Here is a 20,844-nt window from a genome sequence, read left to right on the forward strand (position 1 = left end):
CACAGCAGAGACCACTCTTTGTACTCGTCCATGTGAGTAGCGTCCCCTTGCTCCCCCCCCCCACCCACAAACAAAACATAAACAAACATGGCGGCTGAGTCGCAGATGCGGTCTAGTTCTTTTCTTCATCTACCTTTAGAAGTTTTTTCTCAGATCTTGAAATACAATGTTTTAGTTGATTCTGATGTTTGCAACGTCTCTCGTGTTTGTAAGAAATTTCACAACTTTTGTTTTAGAAACGAAATATGGAAAGTCAAGTTTCGTCAAAGGTAAGAATTAGTGTTCAGAAGTGTCGAACGCAAGAACTGGGTGATTGCTAGTCTTACTCCGCTGCTCATTACACGCACGACGCATAATATTTATTGAGGTTAAAGAAACATTTTTAAATGTTAGTTAAATGTGTTTTTGTTACTGAAGGCTTACACGTGTGCTCACTTGCAAGCTACACGTGTTTTGATAATGCGATGCATGGTACAGTTTGAAAGAAGAAAGGTATATCATTAGTGACAATGAAGGGAAATATATCCTTTTTTTATTTTCTCTCCCATTATATAGCATTCATGTATCTTTTCGAAGTTAACCTTTATTTAGTACGTAACATTCTATTTTAATTGAATTGCCCTCTGGGATAAATAAAATGTGAAACAGGTGGCCTTTGTCATTAGAAAGTTGCGTAACTCATCGCCTTTGAATGAATGGTTTGACCTGTACAAAACTCAGAACTGTACAAAAGTGTTATCTTATCTTAAATAGGTGGCCCTTGTCATTTAGAAAATGGCCTAACTCACAGTGGTTTGACCTGTACAAAACTCGCCACTTGGTAGCTTCGCAAGTTCATCAGCTTGTCTACAGTTTAGCAGAAGATTATTACCACAGGAACGACATTTCAAATGAAGGATTTTATGAATTTTACAAATTGTTTGATCTGCATCCTCAAGCATCTATGTTTGTTCTAGACGAATTGCATCTGATCCTTTTTGCTGGTGACAGGTTAGTTACATTTTATGTCTTGTGCATTAGATGAAGTAAAGTTTTTTTTTTTGTAAATTTATTGAGTTAATTTGCAAGATGAATGGTGATACAGAGATTAAATACAGTCATGTGCTGCAAATTACATTTGAAACTACATGTATGATGGTGGTACTATAAGATTAAAATGGGAGTGTATGGACAGGTTTGTAACATACAAGCAATAGGCTATACCATCTAAGTATACTCTGTGTTTTTAAATCAACAGAATTACCTAATTAATTTACTGCACTGTTGAATTGGAAGTTATCAATGAAACTTTACCATTCAATTCAATTAATAAATGTCTTCTCTAATTTGTTCTGTGTTTATATCAATTCTCCTATAATTTTATTCTTTCTCATTTGATTCTATACCTTCCCTTGTTATTGTCATTGTCATCTCCTCTACCAGTGTACTACTAACCCTAACCCTTTTGACTTTTTTTTTCAAACAGCAATGCACATCTTACTGAAAGGTACTATGCAGAAAAAGCATTTTATAATCTGCAACATGCCGCTCTGAGGAGTGAAATCAGACAGTTCTTGAATCTTCCACCAGAAAGTCAGAAAATAGAAATAGGTACATATTATTATTCAACTTTTGAGATCAATAAATTTATTTGTGGGCAATAACAATACACGAACAAAATAAGTAAATAAAAGGCAAATAGGCACAAGCAGTACATTCTGACTGGCATATTTCATACTTTCAAAGAGTAAGCGTTGTCTGTGTTTTATTGCTATTAAAAAAAAAATCATGCACAGCCTTATAACTAGATGCAGTACATTTTCCCCAGACTTATTTTGTTAAAGGGACTATGATAAATTGCAGCCCTATGCTTCACTGGGGATGAAAAGGAATAATAATAATAAGAAGACTATGATGAATACTGCCCAAAATTTGGCTTTTTCTTCAGGTGCCATGATGGTATCACGGTGGTTTCAGCCAGGGCTTGCTGTCTCACATGATATTGTCTGTAAACAGCTGGATGATATTGCAGACAGAGTGAGAAAACAACTGAGACAGATGCTTCCGGATGTGCATCCAGCTAGCGAAAAAAGTTATTTGGAAGCAGGTAAGGACTGTCCTTTTTACCTTTGCATAGACAACACCAGTGCTATGAACAAACAAAAATTTATTTGTATTGTTCCCTTATGTCCCATCTAGACAACTCCACTCCTCGTCTGATGATCATCTTCTTACTCTTCCTGTCACCAAAACAACAACATATGGCCACGGGATTTTTAGTTATTGTGCAGCATAACAATAGAACACCCTCCCTTTCCATATCTGCCACCTACCCACTATTAAATCTTTTAAACGTGCACTGAAAACAGACCTCTTCTGTAAACATTACTCCTAAAAACCTTTCCCATAATGCTAGTCCTTTTTCCACCCTTCCTTTTGCAATATCATGTTACTCTCAGCTGTTGTTCTTGCTACTGTATTTGGTTCCTCTTTGTGTTTTATGTATTTGATTTTATTCTTCCTTTAGTACGGTTGTTTATTCTTTTATATTTCATATTCATAATCCTCATTGACAGATTTTTGTTAAGAAGATTATTAAGAAATATGCCTTCTTTGTCATTGTCAATAAGCATCTCAAAATAATGCATTTTGGTAGGAGAATCAACATGACACATCCAATATCTGACTCGTATTTTCGAGAGGTATTAGCTCGTATTAGCTCTAGACTCTAGAAAATTCTAAATTACTATCTGGAAACAACTGACTCAACAATGCCAGAGAAGGCAACTGTAGAAAAATGAATCCACCTATCATTTAATATCTCTTGTCAAACTATTTTGCATTCATGGCAGCTGTAGGTCAAGGGACATTTTTGATTCAATGGTAAAGTAATAAATCACGCTGAAACCAATGAAATGGAAACATTTGGAAATATGGCATCAGAAAAAAGGGTGATTGTATGGTTTAGTGAGCACCTGACTGTGCTGTGATTGTAATCTAAACCTTGGTAATTTGCTCTCTGTGCAGGTTTAACAGAAAGCCTGTGGACTCCCACTCAGTGTCGACAAGTGCTAGAAGCAATTAATATCGTTCTTTATCAGCATATGGGATTTGCACCCAGTGAAACAACATCCTATATGGCATGCAATAGTTACCTGGATAAAGTAAGTGAAGTTTTTAAGAAAAAAAATAGCATGCTTGATTGTTCTTTTTCTCCATTGCCTCTCTCCTCCAATTTTCCCCATCCCCTAAACATGAAAGGGAAGGGAAACAACTTCATAGAGAATGCTTTTTGAATGTAGCAGTTTCTTCCCTTACATAATCACATGTTTGTACCAAATGTATATGGTAGCAAAGGTGTGCGCAAGGACCTAGGGCGTACTTTTATGCCTACATATCTTGCATAGTTTGAAGAAGTGACATCAGACCACAGGCCTTAATATAAGACAATGGGGATTAGTTTTGACAAACAGCATGGATTTTTTACATGAATTTTTTTATATTTTTTTATTTTACTGATTTGTGGAAAAGTGTGCCTATCTGCCCCTTCCTCAACACACACTTTCTTGCACATTCTCACACACATGCATGTAAATCTACCTATATGCACATGCAAAATCCTTGGTTGATATTTCCTCTCTCATACTGATTCTAAACATCTGAAATTTCAGGTGCTAGAGAAAAAGATGGGTTTTCCAATCACGCTGTGCATCTTGTACAGTGCTGTGGCCAGGAGGCTTGGTGTTGTTTGTGAACTCGTCAACTTCCCTGCTTACTTCTTGCTACGATGGAAGGAGAACCCTATGTAAGTAGGCTTGTAGGGTTTGACATTAAAACAGTATAGTCAGAAGAGTTTGACTGGCAGGGATATAGAGAATCAAATTATTGTCATGTAGAAATTGCCTTGCCTGTATTTTGGGGAGCAGAAGTGTTTATAAATTATAATGATCATGACCTATGCTTATGAGTAATCATGATTTTTGTGGCTCTTTATCAAAATAATTTGGATGATAAAATTTTAAAAGTACTTCCCATCAAAATTTCAAATAATCCTTTGATAGCTAAATATTGCAAAAATGTGTGGATGTATGAGTATGTAATTACATACATGTGCACAAAAATTGTGATCTTTTATAAATGTATTTACATTTACCATTGCATCCACTTTGATCTCAGGGCACCCACTGAGGGACAGTATACATTTATTGATGCATATGGGCATGGGCAGATGTTGTCTCATAAAGAGTGCCTAGAATTTCTGGGGCAGTTTGGCACAGATGCCGTAGTAGCAACTGCACTCTATGCAGCAACCACAACAGCAAAGGTAGGTAAATTTGGCAGGAGAGAGAGATTTGTTTTTCCTGAGACAGCAGTTATCTTCCAACTGCTACTTCTGATAGTTTTAGAATTTGATAGTTTTACGTGCAGACTTTAAAAAAGTCTATTTGTTCCACCTCTTTTGTTCTCCCACCAGTTTTTATGAGATTTGCTTTTTCTCAAATAATAATAACACCAACAATAATAATGTGGAACTTCCAAGTGTATTTTAATCACATAAAAAATTGTGTAACATGAGATGTGAGAATCAGCATGTTTAAAGCAAAAGATGCAGGGTTTTTTTTGAATATTAAATATACAGTTTTATATAAACAGGTATTGGAGATAATGGCCCGAAACCTGGTCAGAATTGCTCGATGCCTGAATCATCATGGCAGAGATCGAACTCAGATGTTGCGCTTTGCAATTGGTTTGCATCTGGCCATTTCTCCTGATGACGCTGAGATGCAGCTAATGCAAGTTCGCCTCTTTTTGCATCTCAACATCAATTTGAAGGATGTATGTTCACATTTTTGGCTCTATATCTGTCTCGTTAACAACAGACCTAAAGTACACAATAATTAAACATGGTGTAATATCAGAATATGAAATTTAAGTTGTGCACCTTGTAGGAACCCACATTTGATTTGCTTTTACAATACATTTGGGATAAGAAGGAAAGAACCAATGTACAAAATAGTCATCTGATAGCTATTTTATCCTTCTGTTAGATGTTTTGTATCACAAAATAATGGGAAAGTGCAACTGCAGACAGCTGTGATCATATTCTGACTGTTGAAATTTGAGTGTGGTTTTTAATTGCTTCACAGGCAATAGAAAATCTTCGGCAGGTTGCAGCAGTGGATGACGTAGTGAGCTTTTTGACCAAAGAAATTTACACGCTTATGAAAGAGAATGAAACGAGGGACAACGAAAGGCATATGGTAGGTAGGAATAAAGTGAATAAAAGAAAATACACATGCGACCCTCACCCACCCAACACACACAAACTGATACTAATCCAAACCCTAACCCCACCCTAACACCTTCAACAACCTCAAACACTTGTTGATCAACACACACACACACTTTTTGGCAAGATGGCTGCACAGATTTCCTTTGCAAAATCTTCCTTCAGTTCTGCAGATGTGAAAGCCATCAGAATATATTCTGTACATAATCTGTAAGAAAAGGATACCTTCTGATTCTGCTTAAAATTTTTTAAATAATGTATGACTGTGAATGGGAATATTTCCTCATTCTTTGTAAAGACACACACTTTGTTGACTAAGGTGGAACAATATTTCTCTTGCTTCAACAGGTACAGGAAAAGTTGAGGAAAGATAATGCGGAGGTGCATTTTTCTGTTGGTATGGTGATGAAACACAAAAAGTAAGTGTACTTATATAATTTTGTGGGATTTCATGTGGTTGGTTATTTAGGTTTTTTTCCCCCTTACTATATAAATCTGTATATCAATGTTGGCTTGGGCAAAGTAGCCATGAATTTTTTTTTTTTTCATAGGTACCACTATACATGTGTTATTTATGGCTGGGACAAAGAGGGTCGCATTAGCGAAGAATGGATTACACAGGAGGGAGTAGGGAATCTCCAAGGTAGACCGTTCCAACCTTTCTACAATGTTCTTGCTGAGGACGGAAGTAATCGATATGCTGCGCAAGGTCAGTGTTTGTTTGGAAATTTTACGGAAGGCACGGACTGACACCAGAAAACTCACTTTTGCAGAAAAAGACAGAGGAATTTTGAAAAAAATGAATCTATTCAGCAAATATTCCAGACAATGCTTGTTATCCCCTCATTTTTATACTTCTTTTGTTCAGTCTGCTACAGATTCTTTTATAGCTTTTTTTATTAGCAGTCCAGCATGGTTTGTATAAATGGCTGGTTTCAGTTCATTCTCCTTGTGTATGTTTTTTCTGCAGAAAACTTGGTGTACGCTAAAGATGTCAAAGCGATCACACATCCAGAAGTGGGAAAATACTTTGAAAAATTCACAGGGAAATTCTATGTTCCAAACAAAATGAAACAAGAGGAGTATCCAGATGATGCAGAGATGACAGGCAGACTTGTGACCCAGTATTTTTTGAGCACGAAGTAATATTACAGGTGTGCTTTTGCAGAACATTTCTCTAGATAAATCCAAAGATTATTTTGAAGTTACAGGTGGATGCTTTTATTTCCTGTATACAGGATGTGGAAACTTGGAGGATACTAAAATGGCTGTTTGTAAGACTTGCCAAGAGCGCCTATCTGTGAACTTTTAAAACCTATGAGGTCAGGAGTGGTGGAAAATGCATCTTGGCACACTTTTGTAATTATGCAGTAAATTTGGTAAACTACATTGTATAACATTTTGAGCATTTGTGTTTGAAGAGTGTGCATGTGTGTGGTGTGAATGTATGCACCCGTGTTTGTGAAGTTGTGTGAAATGTCTAGTTGTAGGAACTACCAATTTGTTCAGTGTCTCTTCTAGACCCGTTCTAATGCCCGCTTTTTCTTTCCCTCTGTCCCACTCTCTCTTTCATACTGTCACCTGAAGACATCAAGAAGTTTAAAATCCTTCCAGGAAGGAACTTTAGTGAGAAGTACTCGCCTTCTGTGTTCAAGGTTTCTTGGGCCAGCAACCGGACTCCTCCGTTACAACAACCAGTGAACTGGTTCATCAGCCTAAAAAAAAAGGTGATGAAGAATGTGCATCCCACAGTCTGGTTATGGTGAACCACTTTAATTCGGCTGTTTAATAATTACTACTATGATCAAAACGTTTATTGAAGTGAGAGGAAAGTTCAGACGGCAGGTACCTTAAGCCTTCATTTTTATTCGGACACCAAGGCATGGGATTTTGGCTTTCCTTTTTTTGACACAGGGTTGGCTGATTTATGACGAAGATTTTTTTGCCCCGGTCTCGACACGTAGTACGATTAAAATACGGATAAAAAACGCAGACAGAAGCTTCCCGGGAGAATCTCCTGGATTCCATTCCGCCCCTTCGTACAATTGTTCACGCACACCTCTCGTGCCGTGTCGCCCAGTCATTCTTGTCCTGTGGAGGGACGGTGAGGAGACATGTCAGGCGGAAGAACCACATTTGTCAGCTGTACTGACATGACACACAGGCAGGAGACCGCCTGACTGCGAACAGCACTTGGGACAAAAAACAAACCCGAGTTACAGCGATACCCGCGCCCTGCTACATAACGGACTGGCGGTGAGTACCGGATGATTAAAAGATGGTTAAAAGTTAATCTGATCGTTCATTCTGCGGTAGACGCAGTTATACTTCTTCGTTGAGAAAACCGAATTTGTTAACAGAGGTACGTCGAATTTAATAAATAAACGAGAGGAAGAATGAAAAAAAAAAAAGGTTTTGCGTTTTGATTGGTTGTTTATAGGAGAGCTGTTGCATATTGGAAAGGAGTGTATTATGATTGTAGTACAAATGTCAAATCATTAAATTATACACAACATAAAATTATTTGTCTCAATCCAGACATATGTTTTTCAAAGTCTCAGCTATAATTATTACGTTTTCTTGTTAATGTTTAGTTGGAAAGGACGCGAGAGAAGAGGGGAGTCTTTCCATGAGGTTCATAATTTAAGTGTATTTTAAAAATCTGTATGAATAAGTGAATGAGTAAGAGAGGACGTGTGTCTGCGTCTCTGTCGACATGCCTCTCATGAGTACAAATGCTTGTTGCCGTCTTTTGCGATGTCGGCTTCATTTGTTTTCCGACAGGCTGGCCATGACGGACAAGGACGCCGAAACAAAGCTCGTATGGTACCTCACTGCAGTTCACGGTCTGCTGCTTCTCACCCACTCAAGTGCGACAAGCGGCGAAATCGAGTTTTACAGTTGCGTGTTGGTCATGGCTGCTAAATATTGTATTATATATAATCCAAATATCTTGCAGCCATTATATAAATGTGTGGGTGGGTGTGTTGCAATCAACCAAAAAGATGTTTATCTATAGGCCTGACGAGAGGGGGGGACAGGGGGGTCTGGTGTACCCGGGCCCGCGGCTGTCAAGGGGGCCCGGCCTTGGTCAGTGGATTTTTTTTTCTTCTTCTCCTTTTCTTTTTCTTTTAAAGAAAGGTCTAAGGACAGAACACCCAAGCATTACACATGCAGAAGTTGAGTTTGAGCGTAGATATTGAGATTCGAATTGTAAACATACATTATATACTGGGAAAATACTTTACGATTACAAGTACAAGGGGCCCGGAGAGGTCGCCTGTCCCGGGGCCCGGGCTGGCTCTCGGCGGCCCTGCTTGTGCTTTGGTCACCCGTGATCCAAAATATCTCCATCAGGTCAGCAGCGTCTGTGGTAAAGATCATGGACGTACTTTCAGAGTGTGTAGTCATGCTTTTGTTTGTCCTGATCTACTTCCGCCAGCGACGTTTGTGTAAAAAGGAATGGAGACTGTGCCCCCCTCAATCTCTCAAACACAGTTTTTTTTTTGTAATGCACTTTTTGTCTTACACACACACACATCACCACCACAACCAGCAGCAGCAGCAACACGCGTACATTTCATCATTGAAGCGCAGTCAACCTTCTTGCTTTCTCACACATCCATGGTGACTGGAACAGGTAAAAGCTGAAATGCTTGACAGTACTGTGATCAGTTTCTCGGAAACACGAAATTATTACACACAAGGATGCATGTGTGTATGTGTGCACGTGGGAATGTATATATCGTATGTATGTGCGCGCGTTTGCTCTCTCGTATGCATGTGTGTGTGTGTGCGTGCGCGTGTGTTTTATCTAAATATCTTCTCTCAGCACGATGTTTCTAGAGCCCCCGAGTGCCTGTCTGACCGGTGCGTCCTGTCACAACTGCATCGACACCCTGGAGTTCCGTTCACATCGCGTGTGTTGCTACAACTGCCGCCTGGATAACGTCGTCATGAACGACCACATGTGTCACTGTATCGACACCAGGCTCCCTGGTTCGCCTCCAGGTCTGACATTTTGAAACATAGTTAAGGCGCCGGATATAATTATTACATTTTATTAAATTTTTAATTACATAGACTTTAGAAAGTTTATATATTTGTTTGCATTTCTGTTTTTTAGATTATTACCAGCGAGGGTCCGTGGCGTTGTCCTCCCGAGTTTACATCTTGTCTCGGGCACGCTGTTCTTTCTTTGCATATGGCATTTGTTGACAGGGGTGGCTGCCTTGCCATGATATTATATAGCCTTAGTTGCTGGTTCTGCGTAAAACACAAATTCCTATTCCCCAATACCCCCCGCCCACCCACACACACTCCCGGGTTTGCCAGTTACGGTCCCTTTGCTTTATATCTATCAAAGTGAGGACACCATTAATATGCTTGCTCGAAACAGCTAAATAAAGAGGTTGAACGGAGCGCATGCATCTGCAGAAAGTGTTCTGAACGGATTGCGTGCAGTTGCAAGTAATGTTCAAAAAGTGTTCCACAAGGAACGTGCTTAGCTGCAGAGAAGTGGAACACACGATGTTGATGTTGATGTTGATGCCGAAAGTGTTTTGAATGGTGTGTGTGCCAAACGTTTTGTGCAAGTACTGAAAGTGTTCTGAACTACGTCTGGCACCAGACTCGGGGTCGCTCATTGCTGTTGTGTCGACACCTGTGTTGCCAGGCCTGGGAGGCAACTGCAGCAGCGGCCAGGTGTGCGACAACTGCGCCGTGAAGATCTCCTCTGACATCTCTGAGGGGCCCAGCGACACGCCAGGGACGACCAGTTACTGCTGCCGGGACTGTGGCATCGCAACCCCGTACATAGTGAAGGACACAGAAGAGTGTCACTGCGCTGCAGACTCTCAAGGTGAAGCTAGGTTATGTTATGAAAGGATTTTCCTACTTCCTTTGTCATCTTTTTGATGTGCATATACTTCTCACCAAAAAGAAAAAAAAATACTTTCTTTACTCATAAAACATCCCCCAGTGATGAAAGTCAGACTACGAAATTATATAATTTTTCCCTGAAATTTGTCTTGTCAGGGTTTTAATGGAAGAAAGGTTAGGATTGAGACTAATCAATCCCCACCTTATCGACTCTAGCTGTTCCATCACATTTGCATTGTGACCCGCCTAAGAGATGTTTATTCCCCCAACAGGAAGACAGCACGAACTCGTGCCCCGGTATGACCCTCCGACCATCAGCCCTGATTCCGGGTCACAGATCAACGCTGCCGCTCTCATGACGCAGTTCAGTTCATCGTGCCTGCAGACGACACTTGCTTTCTGTATCCTCCATATATGGTGTTCATTGTAATTTGTATCCGTATTACGAGGTGTATGTGTTGACCGTAGACGGGTATTGTCTGGCTATGTACAGGTGGGGGAACTGCATCACGTTGTCCGTTGACAACAAATTAGCATGTTGATCAACTTCCCCACCTTCCTCGGCATTGTTCTTGATCCTACGCTGTTTGTCTCGCGTATTCTTTGTAGCTACAAAGTGGACTCGGTATTAAAACATTACCTTATACCCTGTTTGTCCAGCAGTGTCTTTTGTCTTTTAAGTGTCCCCAGAGACAATCTTTTGCAGACGACATAATCTATTTTTGGGGGGAGGAGAAAGAAAAAAAAAAGTGTAGGAGGAAGGGGGAATCCAAAATCAGTATCTTTGTCAAATTAGTTTTTCTCTTTTCAAAGGCAAACAGGTGTTACTATTTTGCATAAATTGTAAATAAAATCCTTTGAATAAAAATTGAGCATGTTAATTACTAAACATTGCTTACTATTTAAAAAAAATCATTCCCTTCACAATTTTATTTTTTTTTAAAGATCAAGACTTCATATAGAGATGGTGGATAGTGCAAGACAGAAAAAAAAAAATCAAAAACCAAAATAGTCGCACAACAACAGCAAAAATAGGAGGCTTAATATTCAGACAATTTTTATTGTACATGAATATCAAAATTAGACAGGCCACAAATGATCTCAGAACTGGACAAGCCACAAAAAGATCTTAACCATTCAGTCTATTTGTTCAAAAAAATGAAACCTTATTTTAAAAGGTAGGTGGGAAAGAGGTGTATCAAAATGTCAGTTTACCACAAAGGAAAAATATCAAACAAAGTAAACTATCTCTAGTATTGAAAACACCTTTGTAATGTTTGTAGCAGCTGAATTTATAAGGATCACCTATGTGATCTTCCATGCACCTGCATTTTCTTCTCATAAATCATTAGAAATCCAATAACTATAAGAACTGAAATGCACGCAAGAGTTGTTTTCTGGCCATCCATCATGATTGCCCCTTACCACTCATAAAGATAGGCAGCTGTATTGGTTATTTAAATCTCTATTTCCCTTCCCTAGGGTGCTATTCATGGCAACGTAAAGCTAGGACAAAATGCACTATTATGCAAACATTTGAAATAAGCTGATTTTGATGCTGACTATTGAAATAAATACCCCTCTTTATGACTAACTAGTCAGTAGACAGGTGCTATAAAAATAAATAAACCTCTTCATGGCTGAATAAAAAAAATAAATCAGGAAACTAACATGACTACATCTGATTCTCTCCTATCCTCCAAAAAAAAAAAAAATAAAATGAGAAAATTTCAAGTCTCAAAAAATAGCAATGAATATAATAAACCATATACCAAATATAGTTGTTCTTACCTTCTCATTAAGACAGTAACCAAAAACAGTTACCCTGTTTCACTTCAACTGTACAAAATAAAACAAGTCACTTTAATATCTGAAGGGTCTGTGTCAATAAAAAGGGAAAGAAACAAAACATCACATCTTGTATAGTCGAGAAACAACAATATACACGTACAACATTTGGTGAAATGCATTTAAGACTTCAAAGCTCAAAAAGCATTGACAAGCAAGACCAGAAAAACTTGCCCAGAAAATTTTGTCTACATTAATAACATAATATTAACATGTGCACCAAACAAAAACAAACAAACCAATTTGCAGGTAAAAACCACTCGGTTGGGTTATTTTTAAAGAACTGTTTTTACTTTTACCACGGCTTTTGTGTAAATTTAACATCGGAAACAAGTACTTAACATTTAAAATAAAACAACAAATCTGAGGCACAATTAACACCTGTTCACGAATGTAAGTACCTAAATGTACAAATGCAACTGCTTGTATTCATTTGCATGCACACATTGGAAAACTGGGTATGAGACAACGCCTGTTCAAAATCACAAGAGCAACCTTGCTGTACTCAAGTGTGGAGATAGCATTTTAAAAAAGAGGTTCATGGCAATTATTATTATTAAAAAAAAACAACCCACAGTTGTAAATTGAGACAACAGTATGTGGTATCTGAAAGGGACAATTTGTGAATATTTACTACATTGTGAAGAGAACAGAACAAAGAATCTTTGCACACAGTGTAAGATCCGGGCTTTTATGTGTGTTCATGCAAGCCACAGACATATATATATATGCATAAACATATATGCATTAGGATCACACATATGCATGTAAGTATAATGGTCAGTGTCGCATATTTGCTTTGATTAAACATGGACACAAGTGATGTATACATCTTTCGATTAAATTCTTGTTTAACATAATATTTGCATTTTTTTGTACATGCATTTATTATTAGTTTAGGTGATTATGGGGAAAGGGGGCAGAAAGTATATAGACAAGGGAGCACGGATCAGAGCAAGCAGCTATTACTCCAACATGCAACAGGTACATCACTTACAATTTTTGGTCACACATGAACATTTGATTGCAAGCTAAAGCTTTTTTTTTTTGTATCACAGAATGTTTCTGTCCAGTATCATATTGCATCTGGAAGCAATCTTCAATGGCTTGGGCCATTCTGCTTTTCTCTTAGACTGGTCTGGACAGAAACACACATCACAATAGCATGTAGCACAGGCATCCACATTATCTACACTGTAGCACAATGGATATTTAAATAAAATGATCAAACATACCTCTTGGGGTCTTCATGACTGAACTGGGTATGAAACACTGGAAAAGGAATAGTTCTGCCATGCAGCAGACATCAGCATGAGTCTTGAAAACATGCATGTATATTCTTTGAGGCATTTAAGACATCTTTATAACCAATCACTAGTACACAAAAAAAAAAAAAAAAGAGCCCCATAGATGTGTGCAATGAACAAATCTGCTAAAATCACCTTCAGCAAAGCTTTATCTTTACACTCTTTGGTCACCCTACCCAACCCTCACTCCCATTTTCCAGCCATCATAATTAACATATGCATGAAAATTCTAAATGAACATGAAGCAAATGTTGATGTTTCTCAGCCTATTGATTCCTCTCACAGCTTTCTTTACTCTTGAATCGCGCAATGAAGCAGCATAAATGATTTCTACTGCTTCCAAGAACTGAAAAAAGGCCAAAATGGAGGTCTGGTACAAGTGTTAATATTTTTTTCAGAAAATGACTTAAGTTTTGGAGACTAAATATATATATACAAACTTCATGTCAAGTGAATATAACTGTGAACATGCAAAAGCCTATGAAGGCATTATTTCAACATCTACACCTGACCACCAAACACGTTGACAGTTTATTCTATTGGTGATAGTAATACGTTCAGTCTCCCATGAATGTTCACATCAAGTGCCTTGTAAGTGGACAATGTAGCTATATCCAACAGAATATCACATGACACAACAATATTACATTACCATAAGGAAAAGACTGAATGGTTTCATTACACATTGTTCTTCATATGATGATACATAAAGCAATATTTTTCAAAAACATACCATATGCTGCAGATAAATAATGAATAAATGCTGAGTGAGCTGGGATCAGTCGATAATATCAAAGTGCGTACTGAACACTGGTGGAACACCATACTCTTCTCAGAATTAATGCCATACATGTGACAAAATGTACATCACAGTTTGAAAGTAAGTTTTACAGGTATGTAGATTTTACAAAGTATAATATTAAGCTTTTATCATAATAAACATTTCTTACAAGCAAAATATCATAACACATGGACGTTTATCAATAACAAAGTCTTGACTTTTGATGTCTGCTGTTTTTAAACAGTAACGTTATATTAAAATCTGCAGTGTGCGTCATGTGTTTGGTTCTTCTACTTGATGCATACCAATCATTCAGCTTATGTGAAGCCAAAACTTAAACAAAAAGTCTTGCTAGTCTAGCTAATGGTGAATCTGAGCAAAAATCTAGGTGTTCTAGTGGCATCTTCTCAAGCTGTCAAGCATTTTAAGATCTGTACATAAATCTTTCTCGTCATATGATGCAGCCAGACCAACACATAACACCTTTATTTTTATTTAACTCATTTAAGTATTATTTTAGAGTGATACCAATTTTAAATTTCAAACCACAATCTTATACAAAATCACTCATTCATACAAAATGCCTGGCAAAAAAAAAATTCAAGGTATTCATCAGATACATTATCTGATAATAAATATTAAATCATCATCAGTCCAAGGCAGGTGATTGTAACAATAAATATTACATCCACATTCAACAGCATTACATCCACATGTAACAATCAACTATCACAAAAAGCCTGACCAAAGATGTTTAACAAAGGAAAAAAATGTATACACTTTATCTGAGCCCACCAACCTATGGCAAAAGAATCCTCTTTGTCAAATGTAGATTTTGTAATGTATTGTGAGTGAATATAAACCTATACATAAAGTTCTCATAATACCAACACTCACATTTTACTGGCACCTACAAAAACAAAACAATGCCAAAAACAAAATGGTCTTGCTACAAGACAAAGAGTTGTGTTCTTTGTTATGCTTCCATGCAGTTTTAGCAGTGGCAAGCTAAATGCAAGCTCTGAACAAATAAAAGAAAGAATAAACAATTATTGTAGCAAAATATTTCTCATTCCTGCATTTACAGAATGGTAAAAGTTGTGTGTGACTTAAATGCAATATATATATAGTCAAAGAGAATACAGACAAGCAAGAATGTGTGTGAAGAGGCTGCTCCAAGTCTCTTAATGGCAAAACCAATGACTGTATGGAGCATGGTCGCCACTTTACAAGACTGCCAGCAACAGTCAAATAGTGCAAGCTACATAACCTGGCATGACGTTCTAAGACTGTTCTTCGGGGTCCTTTGAGAAATCTGCACACAACCTTTGTATCACCATGTACTGTTTCCAAAAAATCATCTATCTCACTACCTCTAGCCTACTCTCCACCTTCAACCTCCTCCATCTCCCCCACAACACACAAAGAGGTTTAATAAGAAGTGTGCATCTCAAATATCAGATAACTAAGACTAGTTTCAGAGAAGGTTAAAAAATTACAAATGATAAATGGACAAGAAGACAGTTATCAACGTAAGTCAAATAAATACCTTTCATCACCTGGAAATACCACTACTAAACATTGTGATTACAACAAAAGCTGTGTTGTGAATATTTTAGAATCATTTTGAGTTTGAAAATTTTCCACATTCATACACACAGGTATACTAGCTGTGTTAATGCATCCAACTTCTGTCTTATTGAAGATATTTGTGATGAATTATTCAACACAAATAACATTAGCTTCAAAAGTACTGAAAATAGTAAGAACTGCATCATCTTGCATGTATCTTAGTATTCATCTTCACTGCTTTAAACTGTTGATGCTCATGTATTCTGATTGCAATAAATGAATACAACATACAGAATCATCTCCCTTGGTGTGACACTTCTTCCACATTTTAAGATATAAAACAATGGCTTTGTTTAGTTTTTTAACAGCAACAAGCAATGATTTTAAAACAGACACAATTCCAATCCACCATGCCATTTCAGATACATCTTGCTATAAAGAAAGTAGTAATTAAAAATGGTACCTCTATCATCTCAGTGCATGAAAAAGCCAAAATTCATCCATATGTAAAAACCACATTTACCAAAGAAAATCCTGGATCACAAAAGTTGTTAGAACACCTTCCTTTTCAAAAGGAATACACAAATATCATACACTCCAAAAATATATTCAGTGAGTAGAGACAGATGATGCAGACTTCATGATTGCAACTCCCAAAAGGCAAACAAAAAAGCCAGTTCTCATAATTAAAAAAATAAAAAAAAGGAAAATAAAAGCGTTTGTAAGCTGTAGTGAAAAATAATTTGGTGTATAGTATTTCTCACCATCTTCATTCAGACACTGCAGCACCATGGTCATTGTTCTACCATACTTAACATATAAATGACAATATGTGATAAGCCTTTATGCTATTCCTTCATTTAATAATAATAATTTATTACATATATTATATTCTTTCATTTGTACAATAAAATGTATCCTTACTAATTTATAACAAAATAAGCATTAAGGACTGAAATTTTTTTCTACCTGCTATGAAACAGTTCAAAGCAACTTTAATATCTTTTTTATTCAGAGATTGCCCCATGTACACTAAACAACATCCATAATACTGCCACAAGGTAGCAAACAAGCAAATCTGCTTCTTAAAACAACAATTAAGATTTCTCACTATTATATTACTATACATGAGTGCAAATGCTCTGACACTACTTACAAGTATACAAACACGATTTTTAGTCTTTAATTCGACCTCTCCTAGTGCTAGACACCGAGTTGTGATTTGGCTTCAGACATTCATCACGTTTCAGTGGTTTTAAGCCATCATGCACCCGCTTGCAGTGCTTATTAAGACTCTCTAGATGCTTAAACTCCTGCCCACACTGAGTGCACTCAAACATCTTAACATGGGAATGCGTGATCATGTGACGGTTGAGGGAGTCACTGCGAGAAAATCCCTTTCCACACTCACGGCATACATGAGGCCTTTCTCCAGTGTGTATCCGGCGATGATTGTTGTAGTTTCCAATATCCGAGAACTCCTTGCCGCAATCTGTGCAAATGTAAGGCTTGACACCAGAGTGGATTCGTTGATGACGATGGTAGCCACCACTCCAAGAGAAAGATTTTCCACATTGCTCGCATTTGTATGGCTTAATACCATTGTGAAAACGCATGTGTGCCTCATAGTTAACACTTAATGCAAATCTTTTATCACATTCTTGACATTTAAATGGCTTATCACCATGTCGTTTGAGGTGAGTGGTTGCATTTGAATTGTGAGAAAAACTTTTATTGCAGACTGGACACTTGAATGGCTTCTCAGCCACCTTTAACTTCTTTTGATTTTTTTCCTTTCCTCTTTCAGTCATTTTCTTTCTTTTCTTCTTCAGTGATGTCTTTGTATGACTATCACTTTCGTGATCTTGTTTAACAACATTCTTTTCCGGTGTACTGTCAGTTGTTTCTGATATATCTGAACCACAATCTTGGGACAATTCAAGGCCACATTCACCAAAAAGTGGCAAATTAGCAAATGGACATTCTGACGAGCTTGGAGAGAATTCTTTGCACAAGTCTCCTGCTTGTTGACAAGTGCTGTCCACTTCTGATCCAAGAATATTTTTGTCTGCAGGTGGATCTAGCATCAGACTCAAGCCAAGACTGTCTGATTCTGACATGTCCAAATGTGGCTCTGAAAATTCCATCCTTTTAATTTCAAATGCTTTCCAGTGGGTAACTGCACACATGGAAACAGGCGGTGACTAAATATTCATTTAGAAACAAAGACACACTTGTGAACTCCCGAAATACCATGTAAAACAGCTAATGCTGTATTTAAGAATCACAGTAATGTGATTCCCTGAAAATGTGCTATAAAATAATGGCACACGGTTGAGTGATTGACCCTGGAATATTCTGGCATGATGGGGATGATGTTCTTACAGAAGCGATGTACAGCGGTCCACATGATAACAATATGGGCAGAGAAAACTCAATGATTTTATTTCCAGTGTCTTCTGTGGAAAAAAAACCCGGTATTTTTCTTTTAATCAAACGTCTGTTGCATCTTTGAAATACTTGCGCTGACGTAGTATTGTCTGTGAAGAGATGGTGCCAACGAAAGGTAAGCTGTCCTGAAAATAAACGACAACTGTACAAATACATTCAATAAACATACAGCACTCTACGATAAACGTTATAAATGTATGATAAAATACATTATTATTTTTTTTTTTGTAGATTTTTCCACCGGAAAAAATTCTGTCCGATCATTAAATATCTAATCCATGCACCGTCGTCTCTACTAACCTCATAACGCTGGCTCACAGTCGATACGACCAAGTGAGAAAAACAAGCTAAAAACACGTCATGTTGGATTATGGCCTTCTATCAAAGATCTTAGTGATAAGTTTGACAAGCTGCACCCAATTCACCGGTGACGCTTTTGACAGACAGCAATTTTCGTTTCGCTTGATCCATTTAAGGCGATCGAGTCCAACCGACGGAAATCAGAAAATGCAACTCCTCAGCGACCTTGACCGTGACTTTAACATGATGCACCCTTGTAAGGTCTTCTCAGGGAAATGGACAGAATCTTTTCATGCTTTCAGGAACAAACTTTTGAAAATATTACTAAACCACTAAAGACAATACTATTCAATTTACTGGAGTTTATTTCATCTTTGTTTGTCAAATTATAAAGACAAGTAGTAAAAATAAGTTATACTTCTCCCCTTATTCGGACCTCAAAAGTCTAAACCTATCGATAAAAATTGAAACACGTTTACATTATGCACTTCCGGTCTAACACCTGGTAGTCTTGACAGACGTCGGCATGGAGAATTTATATGACATTCTTGAATGTGATCCGTCTGTGTCGCAGGAGGAAGTAAAACGTTGTTATGTGAATCTTGTTTTAAAATTTCATCCGGACAAATCGCGTTCCGAAGACAGTGCTGCTTTTATAAAGTTGAAAAGGGCGTGGGACGTTTTGGGAAACCCTGTTCTTCGGCGAGAATACGACGCACGTTGGAAAGAACGATGCCTTGTTCAGGATCTGCCTGTTCAAGAAGAGGTGGAATTCTCTGAGTTCGAATTGATAGAATCTTGTTGCTCCTACTGTTATCCGTGTCGATGTGGTGGCGACTTCATACTGAGTGAGGCAGAAGCAAAGTTTCATTATGACATCGTGTGTTGTGAAATCTGCTCCTTAACTGTGAGGGTGTTGTACACAGATGCTGGTGCAGCTTCCGATTCGGCAGACCCGTGTATGGATGGTAAATCGGACAACATCAGTTAATACATAGTGCTTTCAGAAACGTTTCATCTGTGATCCAGTCGAACTGACCAAGACAGCGCCGTTCATGTTACATTTTATTTTTAATAGTCATGTTAACTATTAATGCAGTGGGATGAAGGCACATAATGTAAATTATGTCTTTATTCATTACAGCTTCCAGAATTAATGAGTGAATTTTTCAAGGTACATTTTATGGAATATAGTCCAGAGGTGAAAAATATGGGGATGACCAATAGTTCTTGACATTGCAGTCATTTGTGAAGTGAGATCTGTTTGGAATCTTAGAGTCACAAGAAGGTTAGTATTTAACCTGGAGAGCAGATGATCTTGGGTTTAAATTCTGTCTGATCCAGTTGCCTGCTCTTTTCATTATATAGTGAAACATGATGTTAAAAGGCAGAATGTTTGGCTCAACCTTTTCACAGGGTAGAGTCATTTAGCAGTTACTGACCATTTAACCCTCTAAATCACTGGAATTTTACTTCAGATCTCATTTGAAGTAAATATTAATATAGCGGTTCATATCACATTTTTGCTGTTTATTGTGATGTCACTTCTCCATTTTATCCTAGCTCTTGCTTTTTTGGATATGTGTCCATTAAACCTACGGCATCTCTTTACAGAGCTGGCTGCCTTGCCGTAATATAGCCTCAGTTGCTGGCACGGCGTAAAACACCAGTCCCCCCCCCATTAAACCTACAGTGATCACTCTTTACTACCAAAACACAGCTAGTCTTAGCATTGCTCTTTGTTTTACATCATATAGACCTTTGTGAATACTGTTCAACACAAGGAGCTTGCACGTTAGCTGGGATACTGCACTATACAAATTAACTTTTCGATTATATTAAAAACTCTCTGCTTAGTCCACGTCCAGATTTACCAGCTTAAGAATTGTGGAGGAGGAAAAGGATTAATGTCTTCAATTTATACGGGAGGATGTGGGTGACTGCTTAAGGAAGATTAGGCTCTACACAAAGATTAAGCTTCACATCTAGTATGTCGATTTTTTTTTTAAGTGTACGTTCTTTGGATTTATCAGAGACTGTTCTGTGGTTTTATTTTTGTGTGAGCAGATCAAATGAAGACTAAACTTGTTTTCCCCCCTCATGTGATCCATGGAAATAAAAGTAGCTTCAGTTTATTTTCTTCTTTCTTTTTTTTTTTTGTTGTGAGCAACTAGTGTGCCGAGAAAGCAGCAATCTACGAAACTTGTCACATTTTACAACACATGCTTTTTCTCTTTCTTAGTACATACAACAGTAACAGTAGGTTGGTCTGAGTTTTTGTTTTAAAAGAACAAAGTCCCTCTATCCCCCACCCCCCTCCAGACATGCAAGGGTCTGAAGACTGAAAAGTCAAATCGTCCCAGGCCCAAAAGACGAATCTATCAGTGATGATGCAAGTAGCTATTAACATCAAATATTACAAAAAGAGTTCAAAC

The 20,844-nt window shown here is 37.7% G+C and overlaps 2 protein-coding genes across 7 annotated transcripts; one reads left to right on the forward strand and one right to left on the reverse strand.

Moving 5' to 3' along the window:
• Positions 1–54: 54 nt before the first annotated feature.
• LOC112561666 (F-box only protein 21-like) lies at positions 55–11,865 on the forward strand. 5 transcript variants are annotated; one of them, XR_003098697.1, is made up of 18 exons: positions 55–269; positions 754–990; positions 1,466–1,590; positions 1,928–2,086; positions 3,007–3,143; positions 3,651–3,784; positions 4,156–4,303; positions 4,633–4,815; positions 5,127–5,240; positions 5,618–5,688; positions 5,821–5,978; positions 6,240–6,423; positions 6,925–6,996; positions 7,184–7,525; positions 8,054–8,169; positions 9,116–9,280; positions 9,945–10,130; positions 10,423–11,865. XR_003098697.1 is itself a non-coding variant. In XM_025234269.1 (12 exons), the coding sequence occupies exons 1-12, from the start codon at positions 88–90 to the stop codon at positions 6,413–6,415; spliced, it is 1,824 nt and encodes a 607-aa protein (XP_025090054.1). In that variant the 5' UTR covers positions 56–87; the 3' UTR covers positions 6,416–6,670. The 5 variants fall into 5 exon arrangements, 1 of the variants encoding a protein (XP_025090054.1); XR_003098695.1 differs by having other exon boundaries at positions 6,857–7,525; XR_003098696.1 differs by having other exon boundaries at positions 6,925–7,525; positions 9,102–9,280.
• LOC112561667 (zinc finger protein 239-like) lies at positions 11,191–20,731 on the reverse strand. Of its 2 annotated transcripts, XM_025234271.1 has the most exons (3): positions 20,097–20,731; positions 18,410–20,004; positions 11,191–18,234 (listed from the first exon to the last, which is right to left on the reverse strand). In XM_025234271.1, the coding sequence occupies exon 3, from the start codon at positions 17,845–17,847 to the stop codon at positions 16,834–16,836; it is 1,014 nt and encodes a 337-aa protein (XP_025090056.1). In that variant the 5' UTR covers positions 17,848–18,234; positions 18,410–20,004; positions 20,097–20,731; the 3' UTR covers positions 11,191–16,833. The 2 variants fall into 2 exon arrangements, with proteins under 2 accessions (XP_025090056.1, XP_025090055.1); XM_025234270.1 differs by having other exon boundaries at positions 18,410–20,731.
• Between the last annotated feature and the right edge of the window lie 113 nt (positions 20,732–20,844).

Source organism: Pomacea canaliculata, linkage group LG4 (genome assembly GCF_003073045.1).
Source record: "Pomacea canaliculata isolate SZHN2017 linkage group LG4, ASM307304v1, whole genome shotgun sequence".
In the NCBI taxonomy this organism is placed as follows: Eukaryota; Metazoa; Mollusca; class Gastropoda; order Architaenioglossa; family Ampullariidae; genus Pomacea; species Pomacea canaliculata.

Coding starts and splice junctions, on each gene's coding strand:
- LOC112561666 (XM_025234269.1), top strand. CDS start 88: ATGGCGGCTGAGTCGCAGATGCGGTCTAGTTCTTTTCTTCATCTACCT. Junction 2,087..3,006: donor AAAAAGTTATTTGGAAGCAG/GTAAGGACTGTC, acceptor CTCTCTGTGCAG/GTTTAACAGAAAGCCTGTGG. Junction 3,785..4,155: donor CGATGGAAGGAGAACCCTAT/GTAAGTAGGCTT, acceptor CTTTGATCTCAG/GGCACCCACTGAGGGACAGT.
- LOC112561667 (XM_025234271.1), bottom strand. CDS start 17,847: ATGTGTGCAGTTACCCACTGGAAAGCATTTGAAATTAAAAGGATGGAA.